General features: G+C 35.0%; 1 protein-coding gene across 11 annotated transcripts in view; it reads left to right on the top strand.

The window, feature by feature from the left end:
• Positions 1–22,323, top strand: part of RELN (reelin) — a 530,878-nt gene that overhangs the window by 261,097 nt on the left and 247,458 nt on the right. For all 11 annotated transcript variants that reach the window (XM_077158967.1, XM_077158900.1, XM_077159048.1 and 8 more), the window contains 2 exons: positions 3,695–3,791; positions 9,018–9,069. In XM_077158967.1, the coding sequence (XP_077015082.1) occupies positions 3,695–3,791; positions 9,018–9,069 (149 nt within the window). The remainder of the gene's footprint in view (positions 1–3,694; positions 3,792–9,017; positions 9,070–22,323) is intronic.

Raw genomic sequence — 22,323 nt, 5'->3', positions numbered from 1 at the left:
CTACATCTCATCTATCATTTGCTAAAGTAATTTTTCTAAATGTTGTATCTTTATCAAAAATTTGGAGACAGAATAACCTGAGTTTGAATCTCAGTTCTATAACCTACTTGTTGTGTAACTTTGGGCAATAATATAATCTTTATAAATCTCAGTTTTAGCATTCTCTAAATGGAGATAAATTAGAGGGAGTGGGTTTTATATGGATTAATTGAGACTGTTTTCAGAGCTCCTAGTACAGCACCTGTCATTTAATAAATGGCATATGGGGCCTTCCAAAGCCTGATCCCCACTTTCCAGTCCCATCTCTTGCCCACATCTCCAGACCCATCCCTTCTCTGCAGACCAGTGTGATTCCAGGCAGACTGAACCCCAGTACTAGCAGTTCTACTTGTATGCCATAATCTCTGTGTTTTTTGTGCCCTATCACCCTCACCTTTCTTACTTGCTTCAATAACTCCTATTTCTCATTGAAGACTGGTCTGGGACTAGTTTTTTGGATGCTTTCCCTCACTTACCCTAAAGCTCATTTATATTTCTTAGTCTTTCTGTAAAATAGTTATCAATATCCATCATAATGTGTGCATACTCCTGTTACGAGGAGTGAGGAGCAAAGGAGAACTTCATGGGTATTGGAGTTAACAAGCCCTGTGTCCAAATTGTAACTCTGCCAACTTAGCAGCTATGTGACCTTGAGCAAATTGCTTAACCTTTCTGAAGCTCACTTTTCTAATTAGTAAAATGAGAATACTGATAACTATTTTATAGAGAGGCTGAGAGATATAAATGAGCTTTAGAGTATCTGGCACATAATAGAAAGCAATAAGTGACTGTCATTGCATTGGCACACTATACTATAATTATGTATATACTTCTCTGCCTCTACTTCTGGAATGTAAGCTCCTTGGGGAAAATGACAGTGTTTTATTGGTGTTTGTACCACTAATGCTCAGCACAGTGCCTGTTCAGGCATCAAGACAGGTTTGTTAAATATAAAAATGAATGAACAAATTATGAATGAATAAATAAGACAATTGGTAGCTAAGAGAGGGTTGGATTTGACCACCCAGAGGAATGGGTACTCAGGATAAATTAAAGTAAATTATGTTTACAGACCCAGTCAGACTGTGAATAATTTAAGCAAAGGACATTTAAAAGGCCTTGGCAAGAAGCTGAGGAATTTGTCCCACCAATCCTTGGCAAAGCCGTTCTCCCTACAACTAGCAACCCAGTAGGTAATGTCTAATAATTATAAATCTTTAAATTTCTTAAACAGGGTACTAATACCTTTATAAATTTTACTTTAAATTTCTGGAGTTAAAAAGCACAATGAAGAAGTGAAAGGTGTACAGGAGTTGTTGAACCAAGTGGGGCAATGAGCTGTATCTGTTTTGTTTTTTTCTTCGTTTATTGCCAAGGTTTAACTTCTGTTATGCCACAAAATAGAAGTGATTTTCCAAGCACATCAAGCATCGATCATCTATTCACTTGTTTTCTAATGGAGGCTGTATGCTAGCTACATTAGAATGATCTTTAAACAATATGCACATACCCAGGGTCTGCCTGGATCTTATTGAATCAAAACGATGGGAGAGGAGATTTTTAATATCTGTATTTCAAATAGATATTTTTTATGTGATTTGGGAATACTGATCAGTATTTATAGATAGAATATCTGCTATGGGAATTCAAGCATCTGGCCTTAGACTTTATAGCAACAACGAGTCTTTTAGTTTAGAATCGCTGCTGGCAAATGGCAGATAGTCATTATGAGGTTTGAATATTCTTTTATTTTCTCTGTCAAAGTTGACAAGTCTCTCAAGTCATTTCAAAATGACTTGAAAGTCAAAGAATCTTCATATATACTAAGTAAGGAGCTCACTATACTTTTTGTGCTGTTTCTCTGTACTTTTATTACAACCATACTCTTTCTAAAAAAGTTACATCTATAATTTAAAGAATTAAGAAACAATAGCAAGAAATTCATTTAATAGGTTCTCTGTAGGGAGGAAAGGTCCTACCCTAGTTTTGTAGTAGATGATGTGATAAAAGTCCATGATAAATTCATAGTAACAATAATAGGTAACACATATCATCATACTTAAGGTGGCAACTGCTATTCTAACTGCTTTACACCCCATACCATACTAACAGCCATATTTATGAAATTGTCTTGTATTTGTTGTCAACATGTATTCACGGAGTACAACACAGCAGAATAGATGGTAATATGAAATGCATTCATTGCCCTTGTGAAGCTACAACTGTCTCTATTCTAATGTCAGGGACATTTTAGTAGAATCTTGCTTCAGGTAATCAAGAGGAAATTTTCTCCTACTAACATTTGTAGTGCTAGGAGATACTAACATTTTAAATTCCATATTTTAAAAACCTGCTATGTTTTACCTAAAAAAAATCAAGTGTTCTTGACATTGACCTCACGTGGGAACACAGGTCAAAAGTGCAGTACACATTTCAGAAGTATTTATATTTACTTGCCAAAGTTTTACTTATCGTGCCTCTGCATCTTAGCTTAGCCCATCTTTATGGGCTATACCTGTCTCTTTTCACACTTTTATCTTCTACCTACTTGGAGGGGATTTCCTATTCCCTCACTTTTTACAATTAGCAGATAGCTGAAAGGGGATAATAGATTGCTCTCTTAAACAAAGGGCATAGTGCCCTTTCCACAGTATTTGGCACCTGGAATGTGAAAGTCTTTGAAAACGTTCATTCTGCATGAAATACAGCTCTCATGTGGTTTGAGGTTCAGACAGGAGAAACATAGATCTTTCTTTCTACATGCTAGATATGTAGTGATTGTAGGTTGAAGTGTCACGATTCAGAGCATTCTAAATGTTACTGTAAGTGTGCAAAGTCAAATCCAGAGTATGCATACTTATAATTTCTACTAAACTTATGAATAATCATCGTCGAGATTCCTGTCTTAAGGTTTTATTGACCATTTCATTTTATGGTAATAATGTAAGCAACTGATTAGATTATTTGCATTATGTCACTCTCCAAAATTGTATTGGATTTGAATTATTATTTGCGTATATTTCATATTAATAGTGGATGAAATGTAGTCCAATTCAATTATTTTCAGCATGGTATGTTATATACATACAAATTTAGTTGACTCAATTGATTTAAACAATTACACTGACCATAATGTAAAAGAAAAAGCTTTAAAATTTATAAAACATCTGATTCAGAGAAACAAGATTTTTGTTCATTGTATAATTGGATGTTACTTTGCTTATCTTTAACATTTACAACATCCTTGTACGGGATGTAGTATATATTATATGTGATTACTGATGATAATATCTGGCATTATTAAGTGCATACTGTAAGATTCATTCTGTACTATGTGTATTACATATGCTCATTTAGTTCTCACACACTATATATATATGTATATGAGACACAGGTCAGTGTTATTATCCTCATTTTACAGGTGAAGAAACTGAAACTTTGGGAGATTAAATAATTTGTCCAACAAAGGAACTTGAAAGAACTGGGATTTAAGTTCAGATCTTTCTGGTTTCAGGTCACTTTAACCAATTGCAATATATATATAATATCATTATATGTCATTAAATGTTGTTATAAGTCAAATAACAGTAATTACTATATCTTTCCTGCCTTGTACTTAATACTCAGACTGAGAGTGTGTTCTATGTCCCCACAGGGCTGAATGCAACAACTGTGAGACTGGAGAACAGTGTGGTGCAATTATGCATGGCAATGCTGTCACCTTCTGTGAGCCATATGGCCCAAGAGAATTGGTAAGTATATGCTATTTATGTACATTATTCCAAGCACAGTATTTACGGAGCTTTCTGAAAACAAAAGGTTCTCTTATGATCTTTCAATTAAGGTAAAGTTTTGAAATACTTATATTTTGAGCCCTATTATAAATTTGAGAGGGGTGATTTATTCTGTATTTTCATATGTAAAAATAAAGACTACAGTAATGCAACTAGCAGCACCATTTGATCCCATTAAACATGGTACATCACTACGATTAGATGACTTTTTGAAAGTTTTATGACATGATATATTTATTATATATGAACACATGTATTATATATGTATATCATGTCTAAACAATTTTGTGACTTCTAAGTTCTTATATAAAGCTTTACTCTTAAAATTGTCTTTATTTTCTCCTTGCAGCCAAAAATGTTAGATGAGCAATTTTATCACATTATTTTTAAACTTTGGTTCCCAACTACAGGGGAACTTTGACGAATTAAAAAAAAAGTGAAAGCATACTGAATAAGCCACTTGAAAAACAAAACAAAACAAAAAAAACTTTGGTATATGCTAAATTATTCAGGAGTGCGTTACTCTCCTTCAGTATAAATGTATTAGCCTTTGCTTGCAAAGATAAGTTCTTGGGGCATATGCAAAATGAAACATGAACATTCTAAATTAAAAGCAAGGAACTTTCTAGAAAAATTGAAAAAAAAAAATAAAATAAAATAAAAGCAAGGAACTCATTAGCATCAGCATGTGGCTAATGAGCCTTTTGTTGTTACTTGATACTTCTTTCTGGCATCAAGACGACATTCATTTCATATTGTTGAAAAAGGATATAAAAGTAGTTGGTATTATATTATGGCTCAATTCTTTTGCCCTGATACTCTTTTTACAATATCTCTTGTGCTTTGTTTTTCTGCTTTTTAACTAGGGATTCAATGCTTTTCCCTCTCCACTTTTCCTCTCACATCATCTGTATCTTGGGGCTTTTAGTAACAGGTTGTAATTTTTACTCCTAAAGTCACACATTGTGTCTCAAAATCATTAACTTTAAAAATTGCCAAAAGACTGGTTTCCACAGTAAAGGGAGAAAAAAGCCTAGATAGGCAATTAAACGAAGATTTACTTATCAAAATGTGAAAGCCAATTAATTTTTGTAACATGGTTCTTATTTTATGCTGCTTGAATACCCCTTTCATGGCAATAGATCCATTTAATTTATTAACGATATGAGCTTCAGAACATTGATGAATTAAAGAGTTTTTAGTTGAAATTGGAACACAAACAGAATTAATTGGATGCAAATTAAGATAATAGGTATTCATAATTCAAGTCTCAGGAGGTGTTATAATATTCCTGCAGACAGATGTGACTCTGCTAGTAAAGTTTTTCTTTAAAAATAGATTTGCTAGTGTGTTTAAATAATGTATTATGACTAAACTTGTTATGTATGAATGTTAAAAACAAAAGTAAATTTTTAACCATAGTTAATTGATCTTAGAATTAATGTCTATTTTAGAACGTTCCCTGTTCCATCATGTTTTTGGAAATGTGTACCAATTTTTTTTTTATTTTTTATAAAATTTTATTGAGATATATTCACATACCATATAATCATCTGAAGTGTGCAATCAGTGGATCACAGTATCATCATATAGCTGTGCATTCATCACCACAATCAACTTTTAAACATTTTCATTGCTCCAAAAAGCAAATTCATTTTGTTTCTACTAGTCAATAGGAAATATTTTAAAATCTAAGAATATAATGCCAAAATTCTTATTTCCATAGCATAAAAACTGAAATATCTAGTTTACTTGATCCATATATATTTAATCCTTGTTGCTATAATGTTCCCATTTATTTATATCCAATGGCCCAGTTTTGATTTGTATTATATAATTTATTTGATATAGTTTACATTCCTTTCAACTAAAAATGAATATGTTGAAAATAGTTTTCTTCATCTGAGTAAAAGAAAGCATATGCAGATTTATATTCTCAACATAAGCACTTAAGATGAACATGTATTATAGAGTCGAGGGATAAAGAATGAGATAGATTGAGAAGAATAGAGATGACATGTATTTTAGAGCAACTTTTTCTAAATTTCATTGATTTATGTACTATATTGGCATCCTAGAGGGAAAATATATATTGTGCCCAGGCTGTATTTACAGAAGGCAGATGTAGCAAATGAAAAGTCAGGATTTCAGTTGTCAGTTAAAATGCTGTGTTAACACATTTGTGTTTTCACTGTTCCTTGTTCTGTAGCCCTAACATCTCTTTTTTAACCCAGGAAAGTCTCCATATTTCATGGGAAAGAGCACTAAGCTTTATTCATCTCACTGGTATCAAATGAAGATAAAGAGGAATTAATTTACCCACTTTTTTAAGAGAAAGAATGCTCTCTGAGAACTTAAAACTAAATTTATGTCACTCACTAGTTTTTTAAAAGACGGTACTTACTAACTTATTCTCATATATTTGGAATGCATTTAAGTTACAAGGGTGAGTTAAGGCTTAAACAGAATCAAACCCAATAAAAATATGTAGGGAAGAGGGACAGAATGACAGAAGAAAGTGATAATGAGAAATACATCCCTTGCATCCCAGTGTCCTGAGTTCTCTTCAGATTCGTGTGGTTCTTAGGCTAATTCTCATAGTTCGTGGTCTATTTGGTAATTTAAAAGCACTGTGATTTTACAGAAAAAAAATTTTATGAGTCTTTTACAGTTGCTCTATTATTCATTGAAAGCCCTGTAAAAAGGCCCTTTAGTTTTCAGAATGTCTGATATAAAGGCTTAATAGCCTTACAGACTAAAATTACCCATTTGAGGTAAAGATTAATAAATAAGTTGTAAGACACAATTGTAAATTCTATTTTTATATATAACAATTATAAATGTAAGTGAATGGACTGTACAGGCAGTACTTATCCCTTTTTTCCCTTTTTCTTTTTCCTATTCTTGTAGCTGACATTTTTACTAAAACACTGAATGAGTAAAGGGAAAGAAATGAGAGTGGGCCATTCCACTACTCCTTGGCTTCCCTGGTGAGGAAAATAATTTGGAGTCAATGATGAAACGAAATCTAAGGTCACCCTCAGTTAGTACCTGTAATTTGGAAATTGGCAATATTTTCCATCCCTTGCTGTTCATTAGCAGAAGTCACGACTGTGGACCTTGATCACACAGTGTCACAAGCACCATGTACACCACCAGGGTAAATATTTAAGACTCTCTAGGATATTTAATGCATTAACAGTAGAAATAGCCATGGTGCTCTTAATTTATGAAATACCATTGTTTCAAGGAACTTATATTCAGCAGTGCTTCATAATTCATCCTGTGAATCTAATTGAGTTACATAAAATCAGAGGGGAAAAGATTATTCATTCTATTTACGTTGAAAATTTAAATGTGTCTATATTGTCTTTGTGCCTTTTCAGAGTTTAAGATTAAACTATTCAAGTGGAAACCTGTGAGGTCAAATAGTTGAGCTTACTCTAAAAGCTGTGAGAAAAACAGATTTCTTTTAAAGGAATCTTGGAAAGGAACTAGTATGTTGGCTATCTGAAGAACATTTGATCTGATGACGGTGGGGAAGGGAGAGAGGGCTGGAAACATACATCATAGTGCCACAATTAGTTGTCGTTTAGCGAACAGTCTACCATAATGAAGGATTTAAATGAAAATTCAGAGATTTCCTCTGATACCCAGACCCCAATGATCTCTGCTGCTGTTGTTAAAATAAATTAGGAGTTGATATTGATACTGATAGCTGGAAATTTATCAAAGGTCTCTCTTGCCCATCTATTAACTTCCCTGCTTCTTCTTTGAATCTTAAAGCCATGCCTTCAAAGCATGTTCAAATCATCCCTTCTAATCGTGTTGTAGAGATAGGAAGCATACATCTGACTTTCTAATATCTTCATCTGCACTGCATTCTGGTCGGGCAAGAGGCTTGCTCTCTAGTTTGCCCTTTAGTTTCCGCAGCGATTCACGAACTGGCCTGGTACCACTTGGCCGTTCTGCATTTATGAGTTCTGCCACAGGGGCCTAACAAAGTGCAAGGATATGTCTAAGGCTATTACTGAGACATATAAGGAGCAAAAGGAAGAAAGCCTACTGTTTCTATCACTGTGAACACACAATGGAACACTCTGTATTTTACAGGGTGGAGTCACGTGAGGCATCCCAGACTTCATCATAGGGGTTCTGAAACCCAACAGGAAAGTCATTAAAGATGAGAACCTTAATTCTCATCTCATTTGAACTGTTATGGGTCAAAGTCACTTCTCCAAGTAATAAGTAAATATTTTTAAATAAAATTAAATAAAATGCCATTCAAAAAAGAAAAATAATAATTTATGATGATAATACACAGCTATATGATATTATTGGGAACCACTGATGTACACTTTGGATGATTACATGGTATGTGAATATATAATATATATCAATGAAAAATAAATAATTAAAAAAATAATGTGCCATTCCTCTTTCAGGATAGGGAAAGTTGTTTAAGCCTGCTTCTTCATGAAATGAAGGAAAAGGAACAGAAATGTTACTTTTAGAAATTATGGTTATTTCTAGGCCCATAATTCTATTTTACTTTTTAATATTGTAACGGATTTATTTAGGAATAATTCACAGACCCTGAAATCCATTCATATAAAATGTACAATTCTGTGATTTTTAGCATATTCGGAGTTGTACAACCATTACCACAATCAGTTATAGAACATGTTTATAACCTCCAAAAGAAACCCCATACCCTTTAGCTATCAGAATTCTGTTTACTTTTCAAAATAATCTTATTCTGCTCCATTTGCTACTAATTTAATTTCAAACTTTGTTTGATAGCCTTTTTATGGCATTTTGTTTTTGGTCCCGGATCTGTTGATAGAGGATGAAGGGAAGCAGGTGGAGGGGACAGGGGTAGACTGTGTTAAATGCCTTCAAACGATCACTTAGTAGATTCCACTATAAATGGTTCTCAGGCCTGAGAAATGTCCTTCCTGTTAGTGCCTAAGTCAGGATCTCACCGCTTTGTTCCCCAAGGGTAATGTGAGATCTGTGTTCAGATAAATTGGTAAAAATAAACCAACAAATGGATAAATACACCTTCTGTTAATAGATCCTTTCTTTCGTCTTCTTTTCACTGCCCCCGTACTCCCCCCCACAACTTCCTCCCCCTTTCCTCTCTTTCTGTCTTGTCTTATTTTTGAATATTCCTTTTTGTAGATTACCACAAGTCTTAATACAACAACAGCCTCTGTGCTCCAATTTTCCATTGGTAAGTGCTTTTGGCAATTACAGCAATTTAACTCGGAAATGTTAATTTTAATCACAGTGTACAATCAATATTGTAGTGCCAAATGCTTTTACATGTAGAGAAGAGTAAAAAATTTAAAACATGTTTAAAGTAAAAAATTTTTGACGGTACTTTCTGTTTTCACTTTTCTCTAGCAGTGAGTGGTACTTCACAATGCTTCAGATGATCCAAAATGTCTTAAAATGATTTACATTTAGATTTTAAATGCATAGATTCAATATGCTGTTCTGTTACAGCACACTTTCCTTACCAGCTATGCTTTGCTCAAATTAGGATGGTAATCTGTTAAATTTCCTGAGCTTTTACTGACTGATTATAAAAGAGATAATTGTTGGCTTCTTAGAGAAAACACATAGTGCTTCCTGTTTGACATAAAGAATCTATATGTTTAATTCAGACATGGTTAATGAAAAAAAGTAACTTTATCTGGCAGTAGCTCTTTTAAGTGCTTTTGTATTAAAGTGAATGTTCCCATCCAAAGCATTGAGTAAAATAGTAAATGATCTGATCAAGTGTTTATAATTTTGTTGTCTATTTTATTACTTTCCATTTAATTTTCCAAAGGTATATATTAATATATAACTTGTCCAAGTTTTCAAGAGGAATGTTCTAGGAAAAGAAATGTTTCATTTCTAAATGGGTCCTACCTAGCTTTCTTTTTTAAAAATATTTTTATTGAGAAATCTTCACACACATGCAGTCCATCCATAGTATACAATCAGTGGCTCACAATATATCACATAGTTGTGTTTCATCACCATGATCATTTTTAGGACATTTGTATCACTCCAGGAAAGAAATAAAAACAAAAAAGAAAAAACTCACACATCCCATTCCCCTTGCCCCTCTCTCTCTCTCATTGACCACTAGTATTTCAAATCTACCCAATTATTTTCTACCCCTTATCTCACCCTATTTTTTATTTAGCTTTTATCCTTACTTTTTTTTTTGCCCATTGTCCATACTCTGGATAAAAGGAGCATCAGACACAACGTATGGGGCCTAGCTTTCTTGATCTGGGTCCCAGGACAGGGAAACCTCCTCATGGTCCCTTCCTGTGGCCTGAGGCTTGTTGGCCTTCCAGCATCTGTGTCCTGGAATAGTTTCCCCCTCTGGCTACCACCATCCTCACCCTCATATCTTTGGGAGAACTACCATTAACAAAAAGACTGATTTCCTCTGAAACCTTCTACCCCAAATTGTGAGTCAGCATTCTCACAGCTGGGAGCCTGCTATGGTAGATTATGTCTCGGAGCAATTTCCTTCCAGTCATGTAGTTTTCCTCATGTTTTCATCAGTGTATCTCATTTCAGCTTCTGTAGATATTATGTGAAACTGTCTGATTATAGTTTGAGTTATTTTCTTCTCACAGTGATAGCATTTCTATCAACAATCTACAGACTATCCAGAAGTCCATGTGTGGTCAAAGAAAAAACATTAGGAAAAAAAAAATAATGGTGGGTTTTTTTTTAATGAGTAGGCTTTCCTTGATCTATTAGCAAGTATATTCCAACTTTTCTATAATTAGCATGTAATTCTTTTGTAATAAAAAAAAATAAGTTTCATTTTTTTTCAAGTTGTGATTCTGCATAAACAAATTTTAAAATTCTAGCTGAGAAGGAAGTGGCTTAGAGTTCTTTACCAGAACAAATGAATTTAGATTCAATATGCTATTAAATATAAAATAATAAATTGATGTTGTTTTTCTGTGTTCCAGTTTTATTCTTACTTTCTGTTAGTGCAGTGAATATTTAACTTCAGATATTATCTTTAAACAACTAAAGAATACAGGAGAATCCATTTTAGAATAAGTTACACATTTCTTCTAGTATTTGCATTTCATTCAAGGTAAGAGAGATCTAGCACCAATTAAATTATCCTTTCTTAAAATAAAAGTGTCTATTTTTGTGAATAGTGAAGATTATACTGCAGAGTTGGCATAGGTTCTCTATTTCCTTTCCTTTCATTCACAACCCTACTGGAACAATAGCGCTGGTGAGAAAGGACTGAGAAGGGGAGGTAATCAGACAATACAGGGTTTGTTAAATAAGACCCAAAACCTAGAAGTAGCACCAGGCCCAAGGTCTTGGGACTAGACCAAACCACATGGGTTAACAAGAGCCCTCACTTTTCCCACAAGCTAGAGGTCCGTAGTCTACTAGGCCAGAGGTGCTTGTTATTACTTAAAGCTTGGGTTTGAATCCTGGGATATAAGACGGGAAAAGTGACAGAAGCAGGGAGTTAAGAGAAAGAGAGAGAAAGTGATCAATCGATCTCAGGTTTGTAATTTTACAATTCCTTTTATGAAATCTCTTTTTTGATTGGTAGCTTTTAGAATCAAAAGTGAAATTTTAGTATGCCATTGTTTGAGAATGAAACATAAAATATTTAGTAAAAGAAATTGTTGTTTGTTGCTGAGAAACTTCACTGGGGATTTAGTGCATTTTAAGAGAAAATTTCTTGGGAACAAAGACGTAGGGTGGTTGAGAAAAAACGTAATGACAAACCATTAGCTGCTGAATTATATGGTAAATACAATGTAGTGGACAGAACTTTCTAGAAATATTTTTCCATATCTCATTATGACTATTTGTTGTAGCATAATTTTGTTCATGTGGATGATATAAGGGCTAGAGTAGGACACACACAAAAATTTCAGAGATGGCATAATCATGCACATTTGTTATGAGCTTTTTAAGTTCCACGATTACCAAGTACCAAAATGGCAACCATAGTTAAAGAACCACTGCATTTATACTCAGTTAAAAAATTATATTGAGTGTTATAAAAAAAAAACTATGAAGACAGCTTGACATTTGTATTTCTTTGTGTATTATGGAGTTTTACACATCGATATTGATAATGTAGTTAAATATGGCCAATCAGATTTTGTGTCACTCCTTAGGAAGTCCTTGTGGATGTTAAATGTTTATTTCATAGTATAGTGATTCAGATGTTATATAGGCAATTTTGTAGCAAATTTTATCTTTATTTATGGCTTCCATGATGAATAATGCTTGTAATTGTGTTTGTATAACCACAGTGGGAGAAATCATTGTCCTGATATTTTCATATTGCTCATGTAAACATTTTCAAATGTCATCTAAAAGAGTTCCAAGTACCTCAGAGACATGCATCCAGCAGTTGCTCACATTACTGGTGTCTCAAACTCTTCCATGCCAGTTTTTAACAGCAGTGCTCTCCCAACTCTTTCTAACACACACACGGTCTCTGTCTCTCTCCTACATGTATACATACATGCAACATACATACACATTAATATATATAAACTTACATAAATGTACACAGACTTGCTGGTTATCTTAATTAAATGAGTTTTAAAGTCAAAGCATTCTGAAAAGGCAGTTCTGCAAGCTAATATTTATCAGGTTATCAAAAGCTAAATCATTTTGAAAGTGTCCTAAGGTAATCTTAGAAGAACTTTTCATTTTTCCATTCCAGTGAAAGATCTCATATCCATTTCTGTGCTGAAACATCAATCTGCTACAATGCTCACTTGATTCATTAGATTCAACTTGTGGAATTTATGGTTGGAGCCTTAGGGCCATTTACCCATTTCCTTTAGATTTCTTCTGGGATAGGAAGAAAAAAATTGAGATGATACGCTTGCAAAGCATTGTCATACAGGTGCTTCCAAACTCTCTTTTCCAAAGCAGTATCCTGGGTCCAAGGGAAGTACTGATAGTGTTTTGCATCATCATTCACATAACAGATTTCCCTGAGTATTTCCTGTGTGTCCAGCATTGTCTCAAGCTAACTTAAACTATGGAAAGGTAAATTGAGAAAACAGAACATTTTGCAACACATAGTGGTATAGTGGAAGGTGGGTACATAAGGATCGTGAAACTCTGGAGAACTGGCAGATTGTTATAAACAGAAATGGGGCATGTGTTTAGGTCCCTGCATGGCCGGGCCCAATGAAGTCCAGTAGGATGAGCAATTCAGGGAGTCTTCTTAGAGAGGATAGTCCCTGCAACCCAGTAGTGTGAGTTACTGGGAAGGACAGAGAAAATTTTCCAGGTGAGGAGACAGAGTGAATACAAACAAGACATAGGAGGGATGAGTGCCTGCCTAGAGAAAAAGCACAGGGTGACTATGGACAATGTCAGATAAAAATTGTGCTCATCTGATGAGTTAACCTACAGTGACTGAAGTTATTTAATTTATTTAATAAACAATGGAGGTCCTCAACAGGGTCTGTTTCTCTCTTGAGCAATAAAAAAGGTAATGAAGTTAATTCTTAAAAGAGATTTGGGCAGGTATCCTAAGGATGGACTTGTTCCTTCCTTGATACAAAATTGTATTGACTTAAGAATCTACCAAGTAATGTACTAATTCAACTTAACCCAACTCTTTCTTCAGATTAATAGGATTAAGTAGGCATATGTGGATTTAAAGTAAAGCGTTTAAAAAATGTATGCCAAAGAACAAGTAGTCTTGTCCAGGATGGTATTCTTAGCCCCAAGCACAGGGACTCACAAAATACAGATTTTGATAAATATTTTCTTTCTGGAGTGACAAATAGTCATTACAATAATATTGTGTAACCAAACTAAATAGCTGTGATGCAGAAATTTCACTTCAAGAAGGGTACTAGGGAATGCGACCCAAGGACCTTAATCAATGGATAAGATGACCCAGAAGGAAATGGAGAATCACCAATGAACATAATTTCAGTAAAGCAAGTGGACAAAAATGTATACCCATGTATTTATCAGTTTGCAATTATTGAACTAGGAATAGGCTAAAATCTATCTATTACTTATTCATAATTTATAGAATTCATACCTTAGAGAAATTTGGTTTTACCTATGGGTATTTTAAAAATTGGGGGTGTTCTTGTTTGCTAGCTGCCAGAATCAACACACCAGAGATGGACTGGCTTTTAATAAATGGGGATTTATTTCATTAAAACATTGTTCTTCAGAGGAAAGGCAGCTAACTTTCAACTGAGGTTCTTTCTTACATGGGAAGGCATAGGACGGTCTCTGCTGGCCTTCTCTCCAGGCCTCTGGGTTCCAACAGCTTTCCCCGGGGTGGTTTCTTTCTGTATCTCCAAAGGCCTGGGCTGAGCTACGAGTGCTGAGATGAGGTATGCTCAGCTGCTTGGGCTGTGCTAGGTTGAGCTCTCTCCTTTAAGCTTCCAGCCAATTAAATCAACATCATTCATTGCAGCAGGCACACTTCCTAGCCGACTGCAGATGTAATCAGCTACAGGTGAGCTTCACATACCATTGGCTCATGGCCACAGCCACAGAACTAGGTACCTTCAGCTGGCCAAGTTGACACCTGAACCTAACTACCACAGGGGGTGTTGTATGCTTGTATGTGCAATTTTTGACTGCTTCTTTGTTTTTATCATCTCAATAAAGAGAAAAGTCATTAAATCATAAATGCTTTATGTTTACAAATTAAAATATGAAAATGTTCATAGACCTGAATTATTCTCTTATGTACTGTATGTGCTACAGAGTCTCTGAGCAAATGAGAGCTGCTCATTTTCTTGAGTGTTTTTTAAAGTAATAAACATAGTAAAATTATGAAAGTTAAAGGTACCTTTAATATTGTGTTTGAAGATTACTTTGTAAAAAGAAAAGAGATACTAGTATTATTTTTTTTCTTAAATATATAGAATACAATGCTACTTGTAAGTGATTACAAGTAATACTTGTAAGGTATTATGTTTCAATCAATGTAAGAGACAGTTTTTCCCTTGAACTTAATTTATAAACATCTTAATTACTCAGAACTTGATTCAGTAGAGAAATTCTCAACTACTTCAGAGCAGGTAATTCATGAAGAGAAATTTGCTGAGCCCTCCGTACTTTGCTGTGAATTATATTGCTCATTTCCTCTCTGAACTTACTGAAATGAAATACATTTCTGATTAGATTCACATTTTTTTTTCTAAATAGCCACTCTCCCAGGTAAGTGAGTAAGACCATGGGGAATTTATTATGAAATTGTGAACATCTCTCCTGAGAACATGAAAGTCTATAAGAGACTAACAAACTCTCTCATGACTTGAGCTCAAAAAATATATAAATCAAACACAGAAGTTTAGAACATACATTTTAATCATAAATTAATTTAAAACATATGATTTTATAAGTTTATATAAATGCTTTATTTCAGCATAAGATTTTTGTATATGAGACATTAAAGCAAGATTCCTTTAAGACTGGATTTTCAGATCTTCAGAGATAAAGATTAACACAAAGGAAAAAATAATGAAAGATTTATAACATGGAAAAACATCTCTGTCATCTAGCTTAGTAAATAAAGGTATGGAATAATTATAACCCAAATTATCTTTCCACTTCATCCTGGAGTAAACCTGCTCCTGTTCAGGGCATGTATGTTTAAAAAGAGCAATTTATATGAACTTTATATATATGCCAAATCCACCTTTCCCCAAATTAAGTCCCATTTAAGAAATAAAAAGTAATATTCTGAAACACTGTGAAATTCTATCAAGCCTAAATTCTGGCAAAGGTTATTGAGATTAACTATAAGTGTTTTTGAATAATTAAAAATGATTAAATAAGTGTTAACTTCATATGAATTAAAATACACAATTTGAGAGTAGATAGGATGCCCTTTCTCTTTTGAAATACTCAGTTTGTAGTAACTCACTTTGATGAGGCTTAAAATATAAATATCAAAAATTCTATTTCTACTAATATTTTTTGAGGACTGTTCTAGTAAAGGACTACTGCAGTGAAGTTCAGGACCAGAACAAATTGAGTGTTGATATTTATCTAATGGTCTTTCTGAAATACTACTCCTCTATGAAAACTCATTATCCAATCCTGATCTCTCTCTGGACCCCCACTTTCTCTGTACTTATTTTATGACATACCTTTTACTCTACTTTGATTTATACACTGACCATTTCTGTACCTCCCCTTTTACCCTTTATAGTTGAGATATTCCTTGAGGTCAAAGGAATTAAGAAGTACCCCTCTTTGTGAAGAGGATAGAATTTTGCTCACAACTAGAACAGAATAAATGTTAATGAAACTGAATTAAACTCACAGATTAGAAAAGTGGTTTACTTCGGTTCCAGACAGGTGTTCAGTACTATGCCCGTTCTTAACTGCTGAGACAAAGGTGTATAAAGGAGCATGTGGAATGAAATCCAAGAGCAGTATTGGAATTTGATCTAACTCAGCAATTTCCTCATTCTTACCAATTAATCAAAGACTTTTCTGTCAGAGTGGAGATCTTTAAGATGTGTATTAAATACAATTTGATGTTCCTGCATCCATGGAGGGGAGAAGACACTGCATAGCCCTCAAAGACTTGATCAAATAGGTGAAAAAAGCTCCGCGTGTGAGAAGGAACAAATAAAGCATTGAACATTGATCATTAATTCAGAAGTGCAGACCACAGAGCCCTGGAACTCAGAGGAGAGTAAAAGCACAGTCTGTCAGATAGTCCAGGCGAGAGGGAATCCCAGAGGCCAGACTTCATCGTGTGGGAGGTAGACTGACAAGAGCAGACCAGGTATCAACCTCAGAGGTGGAGGACGGCATCCTGCATGGAGGACGAGGTAGGATCCAAGGCCAGAGTCAACACAGCCACAAGGGTGGTGATTCCAGTCTCCAGATTGCTGTGGCTGGAGGAAGGGAAGGACGTTAACACCTGCTGCCCAAGGTGTGCATTCATACTCCTGGAGAATGGACCAGGGATGAGCACTCAGGCATAGGTTATGTGGCCTGGTTCTGGGTGAGGAGAGCTGCCTGGCAGGGAACCGGCTGAGCCTGACACGTTTGCCTCCTCTTCCCTATGCTTCCCTGACATAGGTGCTGGTGAAAGTTCTACACTGTGCACTTGGTAGGATGCTTGCAAAAGAGTGGGAATATGGTTGGAAGATGGCATAGATATTCCATAAGCTGAAAGAGAATCAATCCCTCTTTCTTGTGAAGGAAGTGGCAGTGAAAATGAAATAAAGCAAATATTTTTGAAGTGAGGGAATGGGAATAGGACTGGAAGGGAGAAAGGTGCAAAAGGGGAGGAGGACAGCTGTTCATTTTATATCCTGTTGTCACTGTCCATCTGTCATTAACTAAAGAAGTCACGTAATGAGATTTGGAAATTTCAGCCAGGGAAATGACTAAGGGGCAAAATATTAAGTACAATAAATCATATACTGTCATATTTCTCCAGAAAGAAAGCTTTGCAAAACCAATACCCTGCTTACAAATAACGTTAGTCAAAACAGAAATATGTTTATTGTTTAAAAATAATACAATATTGTTCTTTAAACAATAGAATATTGTTTAAAGGTAAACAAATATAAAATAGAAAGTGAAGAAGAGTTGCTTTTGAAATGTGGCTTTTTTCTATATTTTGTGAAAGATCTTTCAGGTTTAAAAGAAGTATGTTTTTAGTGTACATACAGAATTTCTTAGGATATTTATTGTTATACTTCATTTGACCTTTTTAAGTCTTTGATATCAATTTTAATAAATGCTTGAAGTGAAATTTTCCTTTCTCATAATGATCCCTCTTATAATACTGTCCTTGAAGTAGATTCCTTCAGTTAGAAATAGGCTAAATTACCAGTAGGGGTATTTTCTTGGTAGGCAGCAAAGAGAGATATAGATGTAAACTCTAGATTTTCACATTCAAATTATTGTTCAATTGATAATTTGAGCTGACCAAAGATTTGGGGTATTTCATGCCTCTAAACCAACAGTTTCTATTCATAAAAGAATGATTTATCTCAACTTTTCTATCATATTTTACCAAAATTGAATTCATTTGTTCTTCACAGATCCAAGAGTAATTTGAAGATATCCTCTCATACAGAATGGAACTGGTCTTAAGGAAGTGTTCTTAATTCAAGTCCTATCTGTGGACTCCTTTCAGTCACAATTCCCACTCCTGTCATTTGAGATTTAGAAGCCCCAGGATGCTTCCTGCCTGGGCTGCCACAAATCATTATCCGATACAGTGACCTTTTTTCCCTCCCCCACTTCTTACCCATGGATTGCTGCTCCTTTGGCTACAGCCCCTTGAACCTCAGCAAGGCTTGAGCTGCCATCTCTCTGTGTAGGCACAGGCAAGGCGAGGCGGAGCCCATGTTGTATGAAAGCCTGCGACAGCGACTGGGGGGGATGTGTAAGCATGGTCAGACACAGGGCACCAGCCAACAGTGTGCCTGGCGGCAGCGGAGAAAAATTATATCTCAGCTATGAAGGGCATTCCCTGCTAAGCCAGTCTGCGTGCATTTATATCACCTGTAGTCTGAGAATTGGTAAAATAGCTAACTTAGGGCCAAATTCTCATCTTCCCAGGTGGATTTATTTTTCCCTTCACCTTGAAGTCTGCATCCCAAAGTCTTCTGCGGATGATTGATTACGGGAAGGTAATAAGAGTAATATAACCAAATTATTTTGAAGAATATTAGGCATGAAACTAGCTCACTACTAGAAAACAAACTTGATTATATGTTTATTTTATAAAATTTACAAAATAATGAAACTAAATTATATAGATATAACTCATTGCAAAATAATATGCACAGATACATAAAATCTTATAAACTATAGTTTATTTCACTAGAAGGAGAATAGAGGAAACATGAAAATTGAAACATTAAACAAGTTATCCTATAAATTACAGCATTATTTGCTTAAAACTGGGATTCATATTTTATGTGCTGTTCAGAAGGTAGTACTTCTAGACGTCCATATTATCAAGATGATGTTCTACTTATAGCAGATTCCTGTGACACCAAGAGCCAATAGACCTAATACTCATAGGATTTTTCTGGCAGACTCAATAAGAAGGAAATAAAATTCTAAGTGTCACATAATCATTGCTCTGCATCTTTATTGTTACTGGAGAATTAAAGTTTGTAGAACTATCAAAATATTGCTCATCTGATAATGCCCCGTAACTTTCTTGGAACAGAACTTTTTTTTAGAAAAATTGCAAAGTGGCAAATCATCTTTTATAGTGTTTCTTGTGCTTTGGGGTGAATAGAGAGTATTTTCACCACCATCCTCAAAAATTATTCAGCAAAAAACATGTATAGGCAATTATTAGAACTGCTTATTCTACCAAATGTCTTCATGTTTGCTCATCAAGTTTTCTCATTTGAATGCAGAATGAGGCAAATCCCTTTCTGGAGCACCCTAACCTAGAATAGTGTGTAATATTCCTTGAGCCACAGTGTAAAAGTAAAAGCTCTGAAACTTCCACATTCATTTGTCTTTTTCTCCTTCCATTCACTACGACCTCAAGGTAATGGTCCTGTCCTCCATGTATTTACCTTGAAAAGATGAAAGGCTCCTCCTGCTAAGATTTGCTCCAGTCATAGCAGAGTGTTCCACGCAGCCAGATTCCATCCATTTCCTAACTTTATGACCTTTTTATACCAAACACAGTTGTTTATGTGCTGCTCTGAGCACCCTGCTGGCTCTGAGGTCTGAGAGTGAGGAATGGCAGAGGCAGCGCTTGTGCTGCAGGAATCCTCAGCAGGGCTCTGTCCAGGGCTCCTGAGCCTGCAGTATTTACAGGCCCCGCTAGGCTATCCAGAGGCCTGATTTCTGGCAGTGCTTTTCCCCATCTATCAATTCTGCAAGATCAGTTCTCTCCTCCGTCTAGGGCTCTGTGCCACATTGAAAAGGCAGCTCGTTTTGAAGGAAGACCTTCGGGAAAAGAGGCTGCTCCCAGCAACCACTACCAGTCCCTGGGAGGACAGTCACTCCTTCTGTTGTCTGCGCTCTGATTTACTTTGAAAAGCGCTGGGCTTGGTGGAGGAGCGCATAACCAAATAAAGTGAAAACTGCCCAGGCCTTGGAAGACTAAAAACCAATTGATTTATCCTTCTACTGTAAAAATGAAGAGAAATAGAGGCGGCCATTGGAAATACAGGTTCACAATTCCTGATCTGTAATTCCATATTACAAATAATTTGGGAAAACCGTGAACCTTCTTTTATATATGTGTATATATACATATAATGCTGAAACTTGACGTGAATTGAGTTCATTTAGCAGCAAATCCTGACTTGAAATTATTTAAGGCTGTTAATCTTTATTTATACTACTTAAGTGAATCTTCATGCATTTCACTACAGACTTGTTAATGTGTTTGATTATAAAACATTGCCCCAGATCTTGTTGGGGATGTTGCACAATGTATGTTATATGCAACATGTTATCTTTCTGTTATCCATTCATTAACTAAAATCCTGAAACTCATCTAACTCCAAGGGATTATGGAGCTGTATGATTATTATCCCAAGGAAGGTAGTAACTCTTGAGTTCTTAATAGAAGAAAGTTCTAATATTACTATTTTTAAGTGATCTTGATTTCATACCAAATAAAGCAATTTTTTAAGTTGTTTATTTTTATGGGAGTCACCTATGAGGGATGAGAGGAAAGAAAGAAGTTTATATGTGAATTTTGGAGACTTCCATCCTCTAGGAGGTATTCACATTCTCTTCCATACATGTATTTTGTGGTTAATAGGCCACTGCACAATGAGGAGGTTTTCAGTGTGCTTAGTACAGACTTTGTTTGATTAGCTCATAATTGCTATTTGTTCATGTGTTTGTGTATTCTTGACATTACGATGTGTAACAGCTCTTCAGGATTCTACTGGCCAATCCTGCTAAGAAGCCCTCCTATTACTGAGTCCCAGGAGTATAGGTCTCTTTAGCTTTTGTGGAGACCCTGAAGTTCATGAGGTTCAGTGTAGGTTTCATTCTAGTCCATCTTCAACATAGTCCACAGATGGATGACGTGTTTCCTGTGTAAACAAACAATGCCTTAAAAGCCATTTCATTAATCCTAATTCAATGTAATGCCATTCATTTTCTTATAAGAACTTATTTTTAAAATAACAGACTTATTTTTAGAGCAGTTTTAGAATTATTTAAAAATTGTGAAGAAAGTACAGAATTCCCATGCATTCTCTTTGCACCCCCAAACCTCTACCCCTGTGTAGTTTCCCCTATTATTAACATCTTGCATTAGTGTGCCACATATGTTAATAATAGTGATTCATTGTTACTAAAGTCCACAGTTTATAGAAGGGGGAAGAATGTCATGCATCCACTATGACAGTATCATGCAGGGTAGTTTTGCTGTCCTAATAATGCCCTTTATCCTACCTATTCATCCCTTCCCCTAAAACTATTGCAACCACTGATCTTTTTATTTTCTCTATAGTTTTGTGTTTTCCAGAATATCAAGTAGTTGGAATCATATAGTATGCAGCTTTTCCAGACTGGTTTATTTCACTTAGAAATATGCATATAAGATTCCCCCATTTCTTTTTATGGTCTAATAGCTCATTTCTTTTTATTCTCAATAATGCTTCATTGTACAGATGTCCCAGTTTGTTTATCTGTTTGCCTATTGAAGGCATCTTGGTTGCTTCCATTTTTTGGTAATTATGAATAAGCTGCTATAAATATCCATGTGCAGGTTTTTGCATGGACATCAGTTTCCAACTCATTTGAATAAATTCCTGGGTACATGATTGCTAAATTATATGGTAAATCTATGTTTAGCTTTGTAAGAAACTGCCAAACCATCTCCCAAAGTGGCTGTACCATTTTGCTTTACTACCAGCAATGAGTGAGCATTCCTATGGCTCCACTCAGCATTTAATGTCGTCGGTGCTTGAAGCTTTCTTTAAGCAAAAAACATCCATAATTACACATTCAAAATTAGGTACAAATATGAGAAAAAAAACTCCCCAAAATACAGTTTTTTAGAAGCTACCAATACTGTAAACATCACAAAATCCAAAACTTCACAAAATATTTTAATTTTATTAACTCCCTGAAATGCCCTTTGATACTTTTTTCCTTACATGTTTGACTACGTACTCTTAGACTGTCTCTCCTATTTTCTATAGAGATAATAAAAAGATAATTCAGTCTACCTCTAGCTTGGTGTATCAGAATTTGTTTTTAATTATTCAAAACTCCTTATTGATAATGTCATGTAAATTTTAGGATCATCCATAAATTGGGAAAAATCCATGTCATTTCTTTCATATCTGAGCTATAAGATTACAGGGCATTTTAACTTTTTTTGTTCAGTGACTAATCTTAACTACTCTTTGAAGTGCCATCACTCATTAAAAAGTTTATCATCACTGTCCTTGAGTCATGATGCTGGTGAGTCAGCACAGTTGTGGGAATCTTCCTGACAGCCATTCCT

Source organism: Tamandua tetradactyla, chromosome 1 (assembly GCF_023851605.1).
Source record: "Tamandua tetradactyla isolate mTamTet1 chromosome 1, mTamTet1.pri, whole genome shotgun sequence".
Taxonomy (NCBI): domain Eukaryota; kingdom Metazoa; phylum Chordata; class Mammalia; order Pilosa; family Myrmecophagidae; genus Tamandua; species Tamandua tetradactyla.
The sequence above is the reverse complement of the archived record's forward strand: the minus strand, read 5'-3'. Positions and strand labels throughout refer to the sequence as shown.